The 14,228-nt window shown below is 39.2% G+C and overlaps 1 protein-coding gene across 1 annotated transcript; it reads right to left on the bottom strand.

The window, feature by feature from the left end:
- Window positions 1-210: 210 nt before the first annotated feature.
- Window positions 211-2,400, bottom strand: LOC143578257 (uncharacterized). The gene is made up of 3 exons (XM_077061893.1): window positions 2,053-2,400; window positions 1,186-1,716; window positions 211-657 (listed from the first exon to the last, which is right to left on the bottom strand). The coding sequence occupies exons 1-3, from the start codon at window positions 2,398-2,400 to the stop codon at window positions 211-213; spliced, it is 1,326 nt and encodes a 441-aa protein (XP_076918008.1).
- Between the last annotated feature and the right edge of the window lie 11,828 nt (window positions 2,401-14,228).

Raw genomic sequence — 14,228 nt, 5'->3', positions numbered from 1 at the left:
CTGCTGCTCCATCCCCACACTTGAATGTTGCATTATACTTCAAAGGGATCTTCTATCTCACACTCTCTTCCTTCAAAACTTTCAAAACTTAAAAACTACAAAAAACTACGTTAGTGACTCGAGGAAAAATAAAATAAAATAAAAGTAAAAATCTGAAAGAATATACAAACTCTACACTTGAGTATTCACTCAAGAATTTTGTGTGACAATTCAGTGTGACGGATCGAGAGGAGTGTCCTCCCTCTCGATTGATTCTTTCGGTCCTCCAAGATAGTGCTTTAAACGATGACCATTCACCTTCCAAAACATTCCATTATCCGGATTCTCTAACTTCACCACTCCATACGGATAAACTTCTTTTACCAAATATGGTCCCGACCACTTCGATTTCAACTTTCCTGCAAACAACTTCAAACGAGAGCTAAATAATAGTACCTTATCTCCTTTCTTGAACTCTTTTCCGCCTTTTAAACGTCGATCGTGCAACGCCTTCGTCTTTTCTTTGATGTTCAACGATCGAGAATACGCCACATCCCGAAGCTCTTCCAACTCATGAATTTGAAAATACCTTTTCCTTGCGGCCGCGGTAAGGTCAACATTCACCGTCTTCAATGCCCAATAAGCGCGATGCTCCAACTCCACCGGAAGATGACAAGACTTACCATAAACAAGCATAAACAGCGTAGTACCCAATGGAGTCTTGTATGCGGTTCGGAATACCCACAACGCATCATCTAATTTCTCCGACCAATCTTTCCGACTAACCCCAACCGTCTTCTCCAAAATCCTCTTCACCCCTCGATTTGCATTCTTGACTTGACCATTCGATTGAGGGTGATAGGCGGTAGAGGTACGATGAGTAACCCCATAACGAGCTAATGCTTTCTCCATGACGGAATTACAAAAATGGGTGTCCCGATCACTAATAATAGCTCTCGGAGTACCGAAAAGAGTAAACAACTTTTTAAGAAACCTCACAACAACTCGTGTATCATTCGTGGCCAACGCTTGGGCTTCCACCCACTTTGACACATAATCAATCGCCACCAAAATATACTTATTTCCATTCGACGTGGAAAACGGTCCCATGAAGTCGATGCCCCAAACATCAAAGATTTCAAGAATTTGAATGGGGTTTTGAGGCATCTCAGTCTTGGAAGAAATATTACCTGTTCTTTGGCACACATCACAGAGCTTCACAAACTCTTCAGCATTTTTAACAATTGTCGGCCAATAAAACCCACTATCAAGCACCTTCTGCGCGGTAGCATGTGCACCATGATGACCTCCAGTCAACCCCTCGTGAACATGCTTTAGAATATCCCAACCTTCCTCTTTCGTCACACATATCCTCAGAATCCGATCACCACCAATCTTGAACAAGAATGGGTCATCCCACAAATACCTTTTCACATCCCGAAAGGACTTCCTCTTTTGTTGCGTAGTCAAACTCTCTAACACAAAATTATTAGCCAAATAATTTGCAAAATCAGTGAACCATGGCATACCTTGCTTCTCATCCGCAACAAAATCGATCAACTCGTGAGGGAATGTATCTCCAATCTCCTCCTCACGCAACTCTTCTCTTCTTGGGTCCTCTAGACGGGATAAATGATCGGCTGCTACGTTCTCCGCACCCCTCTTATCTTTAATCTCAATGTTAAACTCGGAAAGTAGAAGAATCCATCGTATGAGACGAGGCTTCGCGTCTTTCTTCTGAAAGAGAAAACGCAAGGCTGCATGATCGGTAAAAACGGTGGTCTTCGAAAGCACGAGATAGGAGCGGAACTTGTCGAATGCGAAAACAACGGCTAAGAGCTCCTTTTCGGTTGTGGTGTAGTTCTCTTGAGCATCGTTCAATGTCTTACTAGCATAATAGATGGGGTGAAAATGTTTATCTCGTCTTTGCCCCAAAACCGCTCCAACTGCATAATCACTAACATCGCACATGAGCTCGAACGACAAACTCCAATTTGGAGAACAAAGAATAGGAGCACTTACGAGCTTCTCTTTCAAATACGTAAACGCCTTCACACACTAATCATCAAACACAAACGGCACATCTTTCTCGAGAAGTCGGGTCATCGGGCGAGTAATTTTGGAGAAATCTTTGAAAAATCGCCGATAGAACCCCGCATGGCCCAAGAAACTCCTAATCGCCTTCACATTCGTCGGTGGAGGAAGTCTACTTATAGTATCAATCTTCGCACGATCCATCTCAATACCGTCTCTCGAGATCTTATGTCCCAACATATTTCCTTCAGTCACCATAAAATGGCATTTTTCCCAATTTAGAATTAATTTCGTCTCAATACACCTCTTCAACATCTTCTCAAGATTAGCCAAACACTGATCGAAAGATTTACCATAAACCAAAAAATCGTCCATAAACACCTCCATAGACGTTTCTATCATATCCTGAAAAATGGCCACCATACAACGCTGAAAAGTAGCCGGAGCGTTACATAGTCCAAACGGTATGCGTCGGTACGCAAACGTGCCATACGGACATGTAAAAGTCGTCATTAAACGGAAACGGTGCAATGGGAATTTGAAAATAACCCGAAAAACCGTCAAGGAAACAATAAAACTGCTGACCTACCAAACGCTCCAACATCTGATCAATAAACGGCAACGGGAAGTGGTCCTTCCGGGTGGCATCGTTCAACCGCCGATAGTCAATACATACTCTCCAACCGGTAACCGTACGCGAAGGGATAAGCTCATTCTTTTCATTCATCACAATGGTCATACCTCCCTTCTTTGGAACAACTTGGGTCGGGCTCACCCATGGAGAGTTGGAAATCGGGTAGATCATCCCGGCGTCCATCAACTTTAACACCTCCTTCTACACAACTTCTTGCATATTCGGATTGAGGCGTCTTTGTGGTTGCACCACCGGTTTGTACTCATCCTCCATTAGAATCCGGTGTGTGTAATAAGCGGGGCTAATTCCTTGAATATCGGAAAGTCTCCATGCAATCGCCCCCTTGTGTAGCTTCAACACGTCTATCAACTTCGTCTTTTGATCTTCTGTCAGCTTGGATGACACAATAACGGGCAAGTTTGAGCCCTCATCAAGATAAGCATACTCCAAGTGTGATGGGAGTACTTTCAACTCCAACGGAGCGGGTTTCTCCTCAGAACCCGCCTCACTCTCGCAACTAATCTCATTCACCTCAATCATCTCAGGCAAACCTGAAATCTCAGCTAACTCATCACAAACCGAGTCGTTCTCACACAACTCATCCTCACCCAAATCATCACAATCGACCAAGTCATTACTTCCCACGAGATCCGCACCACAAATGTAATCGAAACAGCTATCAATACCTGCAATAAATGAGTTAATAAAATAAACCGAGTGGCACAGACCACTGAAATCGTCTTGATCACTCGGATGCTTCATCGACCTCGCGACATCATAAGTAACATTCTCATCACCAACCCGAAGCGTGATCTCCCCATCATACACATCGATAAGTGCCTTCGCGGTTAGTAAAAACGGAAGACCAAGAATAATGGGAACCTTCTTGTCGGCCTCCATATCGAGCACCACAAAATCAACCGGGAATACAAACTTATCCACCTTCACTAACAAATTCTCGATAATACCTCGTGGATATTTAACCGAACGATCGGCCAATGATAAAGACATGCGAGTCGGTGTAAGCTCGCCTAACTCCAACCTCTTGTATAAAGAATACGGCATCAAATTAATACTTGCGCCCAAATCCGCCAATGCATGGCTCATCGCATCACTACCAAACAAAACTAGAATCGTAAACACACCCGGATCCGACAATTTCTCGGGTACGCGGTTCAACACTACCGCCGAACAATCTCCCATGAGTGGAATCGATGATACCTCCCCCAACCTATCCTTCCTCTTCAACAGGTCCTTCAAAAACTTCGTGTATTTCGGCATATGTTGTAGGGCTTCAATGAGTGGGAGATTAATTTTCAACTGTCGGAACATATCAATAAAGTGCCCATACTTCCGCGTATATTTTTGGTGTTTCGCGCGAGCGGGATATGGGATACGAGCATGGTCAATCAAAGGCGATGCCAGGACTTCAACCGGCTTCTTCTCTACTGTCGGTGCAACCGGTGCGGTGTTCTGAACTTTACCTGGTACTTCCATCTCGATTTCGTCATCCATCACCTCTTCATCTTCCACTTCAACTTCATTCCTTCGCACCTCGGGACCCAAAACCCTACCGCTACGAGTAGTAATCGCCTTTATTTGAGCGGCCAGATTCTGCTGAGTAGATCCTGAAAACTGTCCTGGAGGTCTTTCATTTAATTGGCGAGCAAGATCGCCAATGCTTTGCTGCATGTCGAGCATAGCTGATTGTTGATTCTTCAAAAGCAGGTCATGATCGGCAAGAGTCTTTTGAGTGGCTTGATCTCTATTAACCATTTGCTGCATTATCTCATCCAACTTCTTACTTAGATCCGGCACATTATTCGAACTTTGACCATTAGAACCTTTATTGTTATATTGTCCCTGGTTTCGGTTGGAGGGAGCTTGGAAACCATGTGGCCCACCAGCCGGACGCCAATTCAAGTTACTTTGTCCTTGATTCTGGTACTGACTCTTGTAGCTGTTCCAGTTCTGATTATTGTTGTTGTAAGCATTAGGGAACCTGTTCTGACCCGCCACAAAATCAACATCTTGATTATTCATCAACGGACAATCCAGCGTACCATGACTACCTCTACACATCTTACATTTATCCACCTTAGTCTTTAACTCTTTTATCTCTTGGGTGAGATTCTCCAAAGCAGCAGCCATACCAGTATCCAGATTAACCTGATTCACTCCTCGAGCAGATGAGGATGTACTGGTGACGGGTTTGGAATTCCCGCTTCGTGGCTTCTTCACGTACTCGGATTGCGCGAAACTTTCAAACATCTCGTTACACTCGGTCACGTTCTTCCTATCCATCATATTGCCCCTAGCAGCTGTGTCAAACCTCGCTTGAGCCTCATAAGTAAGCCCATTGTAAAAATTCTCAACGAGGGCCCAAAGTGTGAGCCCATGTTGTGAACAACGGGAAAGCAGATTCTGAAAATGCTCCCAAGCTTGGTAATATGCCTCATCCGGTTCCATGTGGAAGGAGTGGATCTGATCACGGAGGCGAGAGGCCTTAGCAAGTAAAAAATACTTCTTGAGAAATGTGTCGCGAAGAGCCTCCCATGTGGTGAATGTTCTAGTAGGTTGTGAAGCGAGCCAAATGGCGGCACGATCTGAAAGTGTAAACGGGAATAGGTGAAGGAAGATCGTGCAGGTTGAACGTTTTAAACACACGGGTCAGACGGTTGATGTGTGCCGGTGCATCTTCATCTTCACGGCCATGGAACTGGTGGTGATTGGTGATGTTGTTCATGACATAGGATGGGATCTGCCACGAGTTAGGGTTGTTAATGTCAGGGGTGACAATGGGTGAGTGATCTCCATGAAAGCCTTCAAAAGCTTGCTGGTACACGGTGCGGTTATTCTCGGCCATCGGAACGGGTCTAGGACTTAGTGGCAGTGAATTTGTGGGTGATGATTTTGGTGAAGTATCTATGGTGATCGGTTGCTTTTCAGACGAACTTGAACTCGCCTCGGACTTCAACTGAGTGGGTTCAAAGCAGTCCAACGGTGGTCCTTGTGAACGCAGATGTGGCATATACCTACAAAAACGCACAAGACCGAGTAAGTAGTTTCTAATATAGTGACTCTAAAACTGACAATAAATAAAAAAACAATAATAAAAAATACTAGACTTAATTTAGACTCCTAAGACTCAAGCAAAACGAAACAAATAGCACGTATATAGCAAAAAAGGTCCAATCAACGCTAATAACGCAATTGCTAAGAGTCCCGGGCAACGGCGCCAAAAACATGATGTGCTTGAAGTAGTTTAATATTAGTAACTAAAATTACGCTAAACTAGACACTAAGTATAAATTCTAGACTCTTAAACTTAACTAAACTACTAACCGGCAAGTGAACCGGTCGACTCCAGTACAGCTAAGTAGGTCCGGATATCGAACCCACAGGACTCTTTAAATTACGTTTACTAGCTAATTAGACTCGACTACAGAACACGACTTATTATTTATATTTGTTTAAGGGGGTTTTTATTTAAATACTAAATTAATACTACAATTAAAACTAATTTAAGAAAACAAGTAAATTAAACGAAAACAAAGTTTGTTATGAAATTAAGATGATGATGAGAAAACTACCTAGGCTAGACTCCCCTAAATTTCGGTAATGAATTTACTCGGGAAAATATTTAACTAGGATCGTAAAATAGACACTTAAAAGAAAAACCAAATAGGACCCCTGACCCTTCTCAAGAGAAAACCTATGGATTTGTAACAAGTTTTAACGCACACCAGTATTAAAAATCAAGTTTGCTTACGGTCACCCAATTATTTACAATTTAGTTCCTTTATACGAAATCCTACCTTACAGCACGGAAATCAAAGGCAATTTATCATGATTAATTGATTTGATAAACAATAATAAATAATCAACCCTAGACGTACTCCTTACGAAGAACTAAATCTAGCAAGATTAAATAGTAAAGACTTATCAATAACCTAGCACTTTATAGATTTTAGGTTAGCAGCTCACTTAGGTTTATTTAACAATATTATTCCTATGATCTTATCGCGAAATCAAATCATAAAATAATCAAGAACATAGAGTAATTGACCTAATAGCAATCCTATCAGATGAAAAACAATAATCAAGGAAAACTATGGAATAAAACTCATCAAACAATCTTAAGCAATCATACGCATCAATTAATTATAAGCAAATCTTTTACTAAATCATAAAAACCATAACTTAAATAATCCCAAATCAAATCAAAACATCAAGATAAGTTTATCATAAGCCTAGGCAGTCTATAACGTTTAGCCTAACATCTTAGAATTAAACGAAACAAACAAACAAGAATTCATGGTGTAAAATAAACGAAAACGAAAGAAACAAAAGATAAAACTCGTGTTCTTCATCTTTAACCAATACGCGAAACACCAACTATTTCTTCCGACTCCAAAGCTACTGAAAACTCTTCTGGGTTGCCTCGGGATTCACCAAATTCGGATGTGGGGTTAAGGTTTTTTTAATGGTGAGTTTAGGGGTCTTTATATAGGCAACAAGGGTCCAAAAATAGGTTAAGACGGTTTAAACGGGAAGATTCTGGAACCATGTACCATCAAACACCGCCGCGCCGTGCGGCGGGCTCTCCCTCCCTCGTCGCGCGACGCACCGTCCCAGGGGGGGTTCTGGTTCACTTCGTCTGGTCCGGTTCATTCCTGGTTCGGTGTGATTTGTTTTTGCTCGTTTTTCGCTCTCTTTTCACCGGAATTATAACCCGAAACATAAATCGTAAAACTAAGTTAGTAGTATACAATTCTTTCAAGAAACCGACCAAAACTAATAAAATATTAGATAAAATATACACGGGATTCAAGTATAATAAACTTTATATCAGTACTGTGAATAAAGAAGCTATCATCACTGAGCCAACAGAACCAGAAACTGAAGTAAGAGATTCCCTAAAAAGAAAAGAAACAACTGAACTTGTGACCCCCAAACCTAAGAGACAAAAATCTATTAAGGTGAAGGTTTCTAAGAGAAGGGAAGTTCAATCTGAGGTTGTTGAAGGGTCTCAAACAAGTAAAGAACAAGAACCAATTATTGGAGCCCTTCACAACCTGGATGAATACATTGAGGTTGATGAAGAAGAAGAGAGAACCGAGAAGGAGAATGAAGACAAAGCCTACTTGATAAGTCCTGAATTTGATGAGAAATATATTGAAAGAATGTCAAAAGAAAATATTCGACAAGAGGCTGAAGGCTGGAGGAAGAGGAAATCAAAATGGGAATTTTTGATAAAAGCAAGACACAAGCCTGCATTTTTGAATCTTCAATCATTTGATACTTTTGAAAGAATTTACAAGAATGCTCTAGTAGACGATGTTGCAAATTACGTTGAGAAATAAGCATGAAAAAGGATAAAGTAATGAGAGAAGCAGAGAGAGTCAAGAAAAGAACTGAAAAGGAGACAAGAGATGAGATAGAGTATGAGCTATTAAAGGCCAAGCACAAAGACATCAAATTTCTACAAGTACATGGTTATGACTATAATTCTCTGATCAATCTATCTCTGGATGATCTAAAAAGGAAAGTACAATTGGTCAAAGATTCTCATGAAGATCAAAGGAGCACTGATGAGTATGTAAGGGAAAGAAGACTAAAGTTACAGATGGAGAAAGAAAAGGAGGAGGCTAGAAAAAGAGAAGCAGAAGTCACCAAATGGTTTGAAGACCCTCAGAGAGTGCAAATGTTAAAGGAGATCGTGATGAACATGGGAATGACTGAAGATCAATTCAATAGCATGCCTCATGACCAACTGCTTGACATTTACCACAGAGAGCAAAGACTGTACATGGATACTCAAAGAAAGATCATGGAGACAGAAGGAGAATGGAAGAAGAAGTAAGGGCAGAAATGATGAGTGCCTTACACAAAAAAGGTGCTAATATGGAGAGATTATTGGTACAATCTGATGAAACCATTAAGCAATGGTATGAAGATGTAACGCCCATTAATTTTCGGTTTACAGATTTAAAGCATGTAAAGTATGTATACTTCCCAGGAGTTATCCGACATATTTCATTGACCCTATCATCTTCCCGGTACGTTAAGTTATTTAATCTTTTCTTTCAAGTTGCCATAACATTCAAACTTGGAGGGGCTAGGATGAAGTATTTATATTATAACATAAAACATAAAAAACCCTAACCCCCCACCCCATTCCCTTTTCCGATAGGTAAGAACACAGCCACCCCACCCTCCGATTTTCCTTTTTGCAGCCAAGGTTTGAGCGTGAAACTTCAATTGAAGGTTAGTACTATGTCCCTACAAGTCTTTTATACCTTATTTGATCTTTATATCGCGAGTATTGATCGATAAATGACTTGTTTTAGGTTAACCAGGTGGCTGTCCAATTGAGAGGTTTCGGGACTGTTTTGGTTGAGGTTTTTGCACCAAAATCTTCCTAGGTATGTCTAGTATAACATAATTAAAAATCATGTTCATTGGTGTTCGTTAGATTGGTCAACTAGTTGTAGTTTGATTGTTAGTGTTCGGTTGACTAGAATTGTAGTTTGATGCGTTTAACGCGAGGGTTGAAGTGATTAATGACCAATTCATATCAAGGGAACTTGGTTTGATGTACGGGCTGTTGAAAAATCATTTTTATAAGTTATGGGGCTGAATTCGTTGTCAGTTACTCAAACGGGTCGGTACAACGCACAATTGCGTTTATTGAATAGTTGGTGCGTTGTACTTGCGAGTTACCGACCCATTTGACTCGTGTAGTGTTGTGTGGACTCGTTGACTGTGATTTTATGATATTGGGTCCACACGGGGCTGAGTTCGATGTTAACAGCCTAAACGACTCTTAAATGCGCGTGTTAGCGTCACCTAGTGTAAATTGGGAATTCTTTATTCCCGGGAGTATCTAAGGGTCTTGTTGGTGAATGTAAGGCCCCGGGGGCTGTTATGATTGAATTTGATGAGATCGAGACTTTAGGTAACTCGAACCATGTTAGAACGTCTCGTAGGATAAACGAGTCCTTTTGATGTCGATTGTAATGTTTGTATGTAAACCGACAGGTGTTTGAGTTTTGGATTTCTTTGGGGTTACCTAGCTCATGGTGAATACGTGTCGTGTTTCAGGTGAGTTCATGATGCCCTTTTTAACCATTTTAAGATTTTGGGCTAGCATGCACACCTAAGCGATTTTGCTTGAAGAATTGTTAAAATTATTTTGGATGGGCTTACTTGTATAGGGTGGGCCTTGAGATGATATTATCGTATATTTGTATGTATTATTGTATGGACAATATTTGGCGATGTTTAGTAGTCGTTATCGACTACGGATGTTTAAGTATGCCTACTTCGTGTTTGAATACGTTGGATGAGATGTAACGTGTTTGGGTTGTACGTGTGCTCGACCTTGATGTTATTACTTGGATATATATATATATATATATATATATATATATATATATATATATATATATATATATATATATATATGTAGGTATATAATTATAACGATGTTTATATATAATTATAAGGATGTTTATATATAATTATAAGGATGATTACTTATTATTGATGATGGCCTAACTGTTATATCCCGATTATTTTGAAACTCTTGAAATGACTATTATGATTATTATTATTATTATTATTGATGTTATTTATTAAAACTTGAACTCACTCAGCTCAAGCTGACTTTGTGTGCATGTTAGTGTGAGTTTCAGGTTAGGAGGAGGATGCCTTATCGCTTGGACGTGTACGAAGCTACTTGGACGGTGAAGGGCATACGTGGATGGAAGATTTCAATATTAAACATTTACTTTTGAAAAGTTTTATCAAATATATTTAAATTGGTTTTGGACATAACTCCCGGGTTTTGGGAACTTATTTTATTAATTATGGTTTTCCGTTGAATTATACTCTGAATTGGTTGTTTTAATGGAATGAACTGTTTTCAAGTTAAGTATTTTTATAAGTATTATGGATGAATACCAACTGTAGGATTCCCGGGATTCGGGATCTTACAGAAGAATCAGAGAAGGAGCAATAAAAGAAAAATCCATCTGTCAGTACAAGCAGAACACCAATAAGGTCTGAGATTGTGAGGCCTGAACAACCAAGGAGTTTAAATTTGCTCACACATCTCTACTTCGACAAACGATCAAAGACCTTAAGGGTGATTACTGAGGATAAGGAAGAGACTCTAATCATCTATAGGGATGATTTGAGAAATTTTTCAAGAAGAACAATTAAAGAAAATGGCAGAACTAGATTTGTATGACAATCAAGACAGAAGCCAGCCTGCGGGGCAACAAAGAAATGACCTCTCCAAATTCATCAAAGAACAATCTGAGAAGGGATTCCCATTTCTCAAAAAGAAGATGAGAGAAGTACATAGCTAAGCCAAGAGAGAGAGGAGACGAAAAAGGATCAATGAAGTTCACAAAATAGAACTCTCTCTCTCTCTCTTTGATTCAAAGAAAAGAAAGACACAACAAGCAAGCAGCTCCACAGGAAAAAGAAAGATGTTGAAAGAATGCTTAGCAATGAGGAGGGAGATGATGGAACCAAACTCCCATGTGCAACAAAATGGAAAGATTGCTTATCTCACTTACAACAAACAGAATGATTCAATATCATTGAGAAATGCATCGGGAGGAACCATTGCTATAATTGAACATGATGAAGACCTAAACTTCATTCATATCCAAGACATACAAGACATAATCGATGCAAAGTTTCCTTTTGACTCTTTTGATGCAGTGGAGCTTGACATGATAAAGCAAAAGGCTGCCTTTGTTAAACTGAAGTAAGAAAAAGCAACTGAAAGGAGCCAAAGAAAAAGACTGAAGAATGGAGCTTATTAACGATTTTTTTTTATTTTTGTTCTATCTTTGTATTTTGTTTTGTTTCGTAGCTTGTAACTTAACTTTTAAAATTTGATTTGTAATACCCATGTGGCAGAATTCCACTTATGTAATGAAATGATATTTATGCCTTGATTATCTTTAGAAGGCTAATACATGTGTAACTATATGCAGGTATGTTTTGGTGCATCTGAGCTTGTTTCAATCTAGGGGGGAGATTGTTGAGTCGGATATTTTCTAAGGAAGATTGGAATCTTCTCAACCTCCTCTGGAAATACGCTAAGTATGGACTTCGAGCAAGCTTGGACTATCAAGCATGGTCTTTAGAACCATTTCTGGTTAATTCTTTCTAAGTGTTAAGTCTTCGAGCAAGCTACACTTCAACGAGCAAGAGTGTTCTTCTATCGAGTATGGATTGCCAATCGAGTAAACAACTTGATCATTCAAGTTTTAACCAAGTGATTCCGAGCACAGGATGTCCGAGCACATGATAACAAGCATGGATACAATAAGGAGATGTCCTGTGTTCCAAGCAAGGACTTTGAGCATGGTTCAGTCCCCCGAGCAAGATTTACATCCGAGTATGCTAAAGATTGTTCAATAAGTCTCAAGACAGGATTGAAGACATCAAGAAGAATGGGCTTGCTCGATGGACTAGTTCGAGCAAAGCATGGATTGGTCAAGAAGAATGAAACCTGCTAGAGGAGAAAATTTTCTCTAAAAATATTCTAAGTAAAGTATGCTCGAAGACACTCATCGAGCATACCTCGCATACTGAGTCTGCTCGAGCAAGATACACATCATGCTTGAATACTCTTACACTTGTATTTGTATTTGTCTTTCATTATGTAATGATTAAGGATTCTAGAAGGAATGTCAGGGTCTATAAATAGGGTTCTAGGTTTCCATTTAGGGCACAGAATATGAGAAACATTCTAACGAATATTCATTTTTGTCTCCTCGTACAGCCGCCGCCGTTTTTCATGAAACCCTAGACATTCCTTTCACTGTTTCATTGAATGATGTATTAAGTATCAGCAAATCTTTGTCTTTGATTTTGTTTTACTGATTATACTTTATTGTTTCGTTGTTATTATATCACATCTTCGTTCCCATCCGTTGAATATCCTGATTCTGCTGGGATATTCAATAGGCCTTTGGGTTATTGGATCTGTGTGCTCTTGTCAACCTACCTAAGGTTTCACCAGATTCCCGGTCCTGACAGTTACGTGTAATTTCATTATGTTTTGGTATTCGTACCATATTCACTTAATTTGTCATTCAAGAATGCTATTCACCATTCATTCGCACGTAATCAATCGTTATCTTTGTAGGGACTTTTTGTATCTAAACGTTCAAACAATTCATATCTTGAACCGTTTCCAGGTAGATAACGTATATAAATATGCTTTTCATCCCCAAAAAGTTCGTAAACAGTTTGAAAAGAGGGGTTATGAAACTCACGGTTTTGTAGGCACTCAGTGCGAGGTTAGCTCGGGGTTCATTTCACTTGCTATCACTTAGTCCCCATAATTAATATTATAATAATATTAATATTTTAATATTATTATAATCCTCATACTAGACTGGGCTGTATAGCTAATCTGGGTATAGTTGTTACACCCAGAAAGTGTCAGTAGGTTTAGATTGTGATGTTGTGCAATGATTAATGTTTAAAATCAAACTTGGCTTAGTTTCCCCGTTTCACCAGCTGGGCAAAGTTGCTCGTTTACGCGTTTGGAAAAAGTTATGGGGATGTAAACTTGGGTAAACGTGTTGGTTGATAAAATGATTAAGTTATAAAGAAAGATCACGGATTAGGGGTCTGGATTTGCTACGTGGCTCGTTTCCGTTTATTCAGTATGAGTTGGAGAAAAGCACGCACCATATATCCAAATTATCCGAATTTCTCACAAAAAGTTTGTTTTTACATAATTAATCCAAAAATATGCTTCTTGATCGTTTTTTATGTTCTAATATTCCAACAGGTTCGTTAATCACGAACTTGCCGATTTTCATAAGAATTGAATTTGTTTAATCTTCAAATTAGCATAATTAGTTATCCGTTAATTATTAGATCATGAAAATTTAGAAACATAGCAAATAAAATATGTAGATTTTTATAAAAATATTTCTGGATAATGTACTGATTTATAAATTCATTAAAAATCATTTTATATGCTATATATAGTCCGAAAATCATCCATCTATACCATATTATTTCCAAAAAATCCGCCAAAATTTCTGAGTGAACAAAACACTTCCCAAAATAACCTTTAGTAATTCCAGAAACTAAAAATCTTGCCAAATATCATTTTCGAGCCAAAAATGACTATGAAAATCCGAATAAATGCAAATGCACAAAACATACCTAGGGTTTCCCAAATGACCCCAAATTTCATATGTGATCATAATTTATCAAATCTGAGTTCCTCACAAAATTTCATAATTTTTCCAGAATTTTAAGTATTTTCCCAAATAAACACCCCAAATCGGTAATAAATTCTCCAAATATTACCAAATTTGGACAGGGACTCGTTCACGTGGTCCCTGATGTCCCTCCAAAATTTTACAAGATAAAATTATGCACATCACAACCTTAACCTAAACAGCCCGTAAACGAGCATTTCGGCATTACCTTTGCAGTTTTAGCCCGTTTTCGCTCTCTTAATCCAATTTCCGGGTTCTTGTGCTTTTATATAAGCTAAGTACAGGTCCTATATCACAAACAGAGCATG

The sequence above is a fragment of the Bidens hawaiensis genome, unplaced genomic scaffold, assembly GCF_021521415.1.
Source record: "Bidens hawaiensis isolate Kalapana, Puna unplaced genomic scaffold, B.hawaiensis_p1.1 tig00029086_1, whole genome shotgun sequence".
NCBI lineage: Eukaryota > Viridiplantae > Streptophyta > Magnoliopsida > Asterales > Asteraceae > Bidens > Bidens hawaiensis.
This window is presented reverse-complemented; position numbering and strand designations above follow the sequence as displayed.

Excerpts from the sequence above, each read along its gene's own strand:
- LOC143578257 (XM_077061893.1), bottom strand. The coding sequence starts at position 2,400 with ATGGAGGTGTTTATGGACGATTTTTTGGTTTATGGTAAATCTTTCGAT. Across the intron at positions 1,717-2,052 it reads TCGAGAAAGATGTGCCGTTT|AAGAAAGACGCGAAGCCTCG; the intron begins GTGTTTGATGAT and ends TTTCTCTTTCAG. Across the intron at positions 658-1,185 it reads AGTTTGTGAAGCTCTGTGAT|TCTTGTCATCTTCCGGTGGA; the intron begins GTGTGCCAAAGA and ends GTTTATGGTAAG.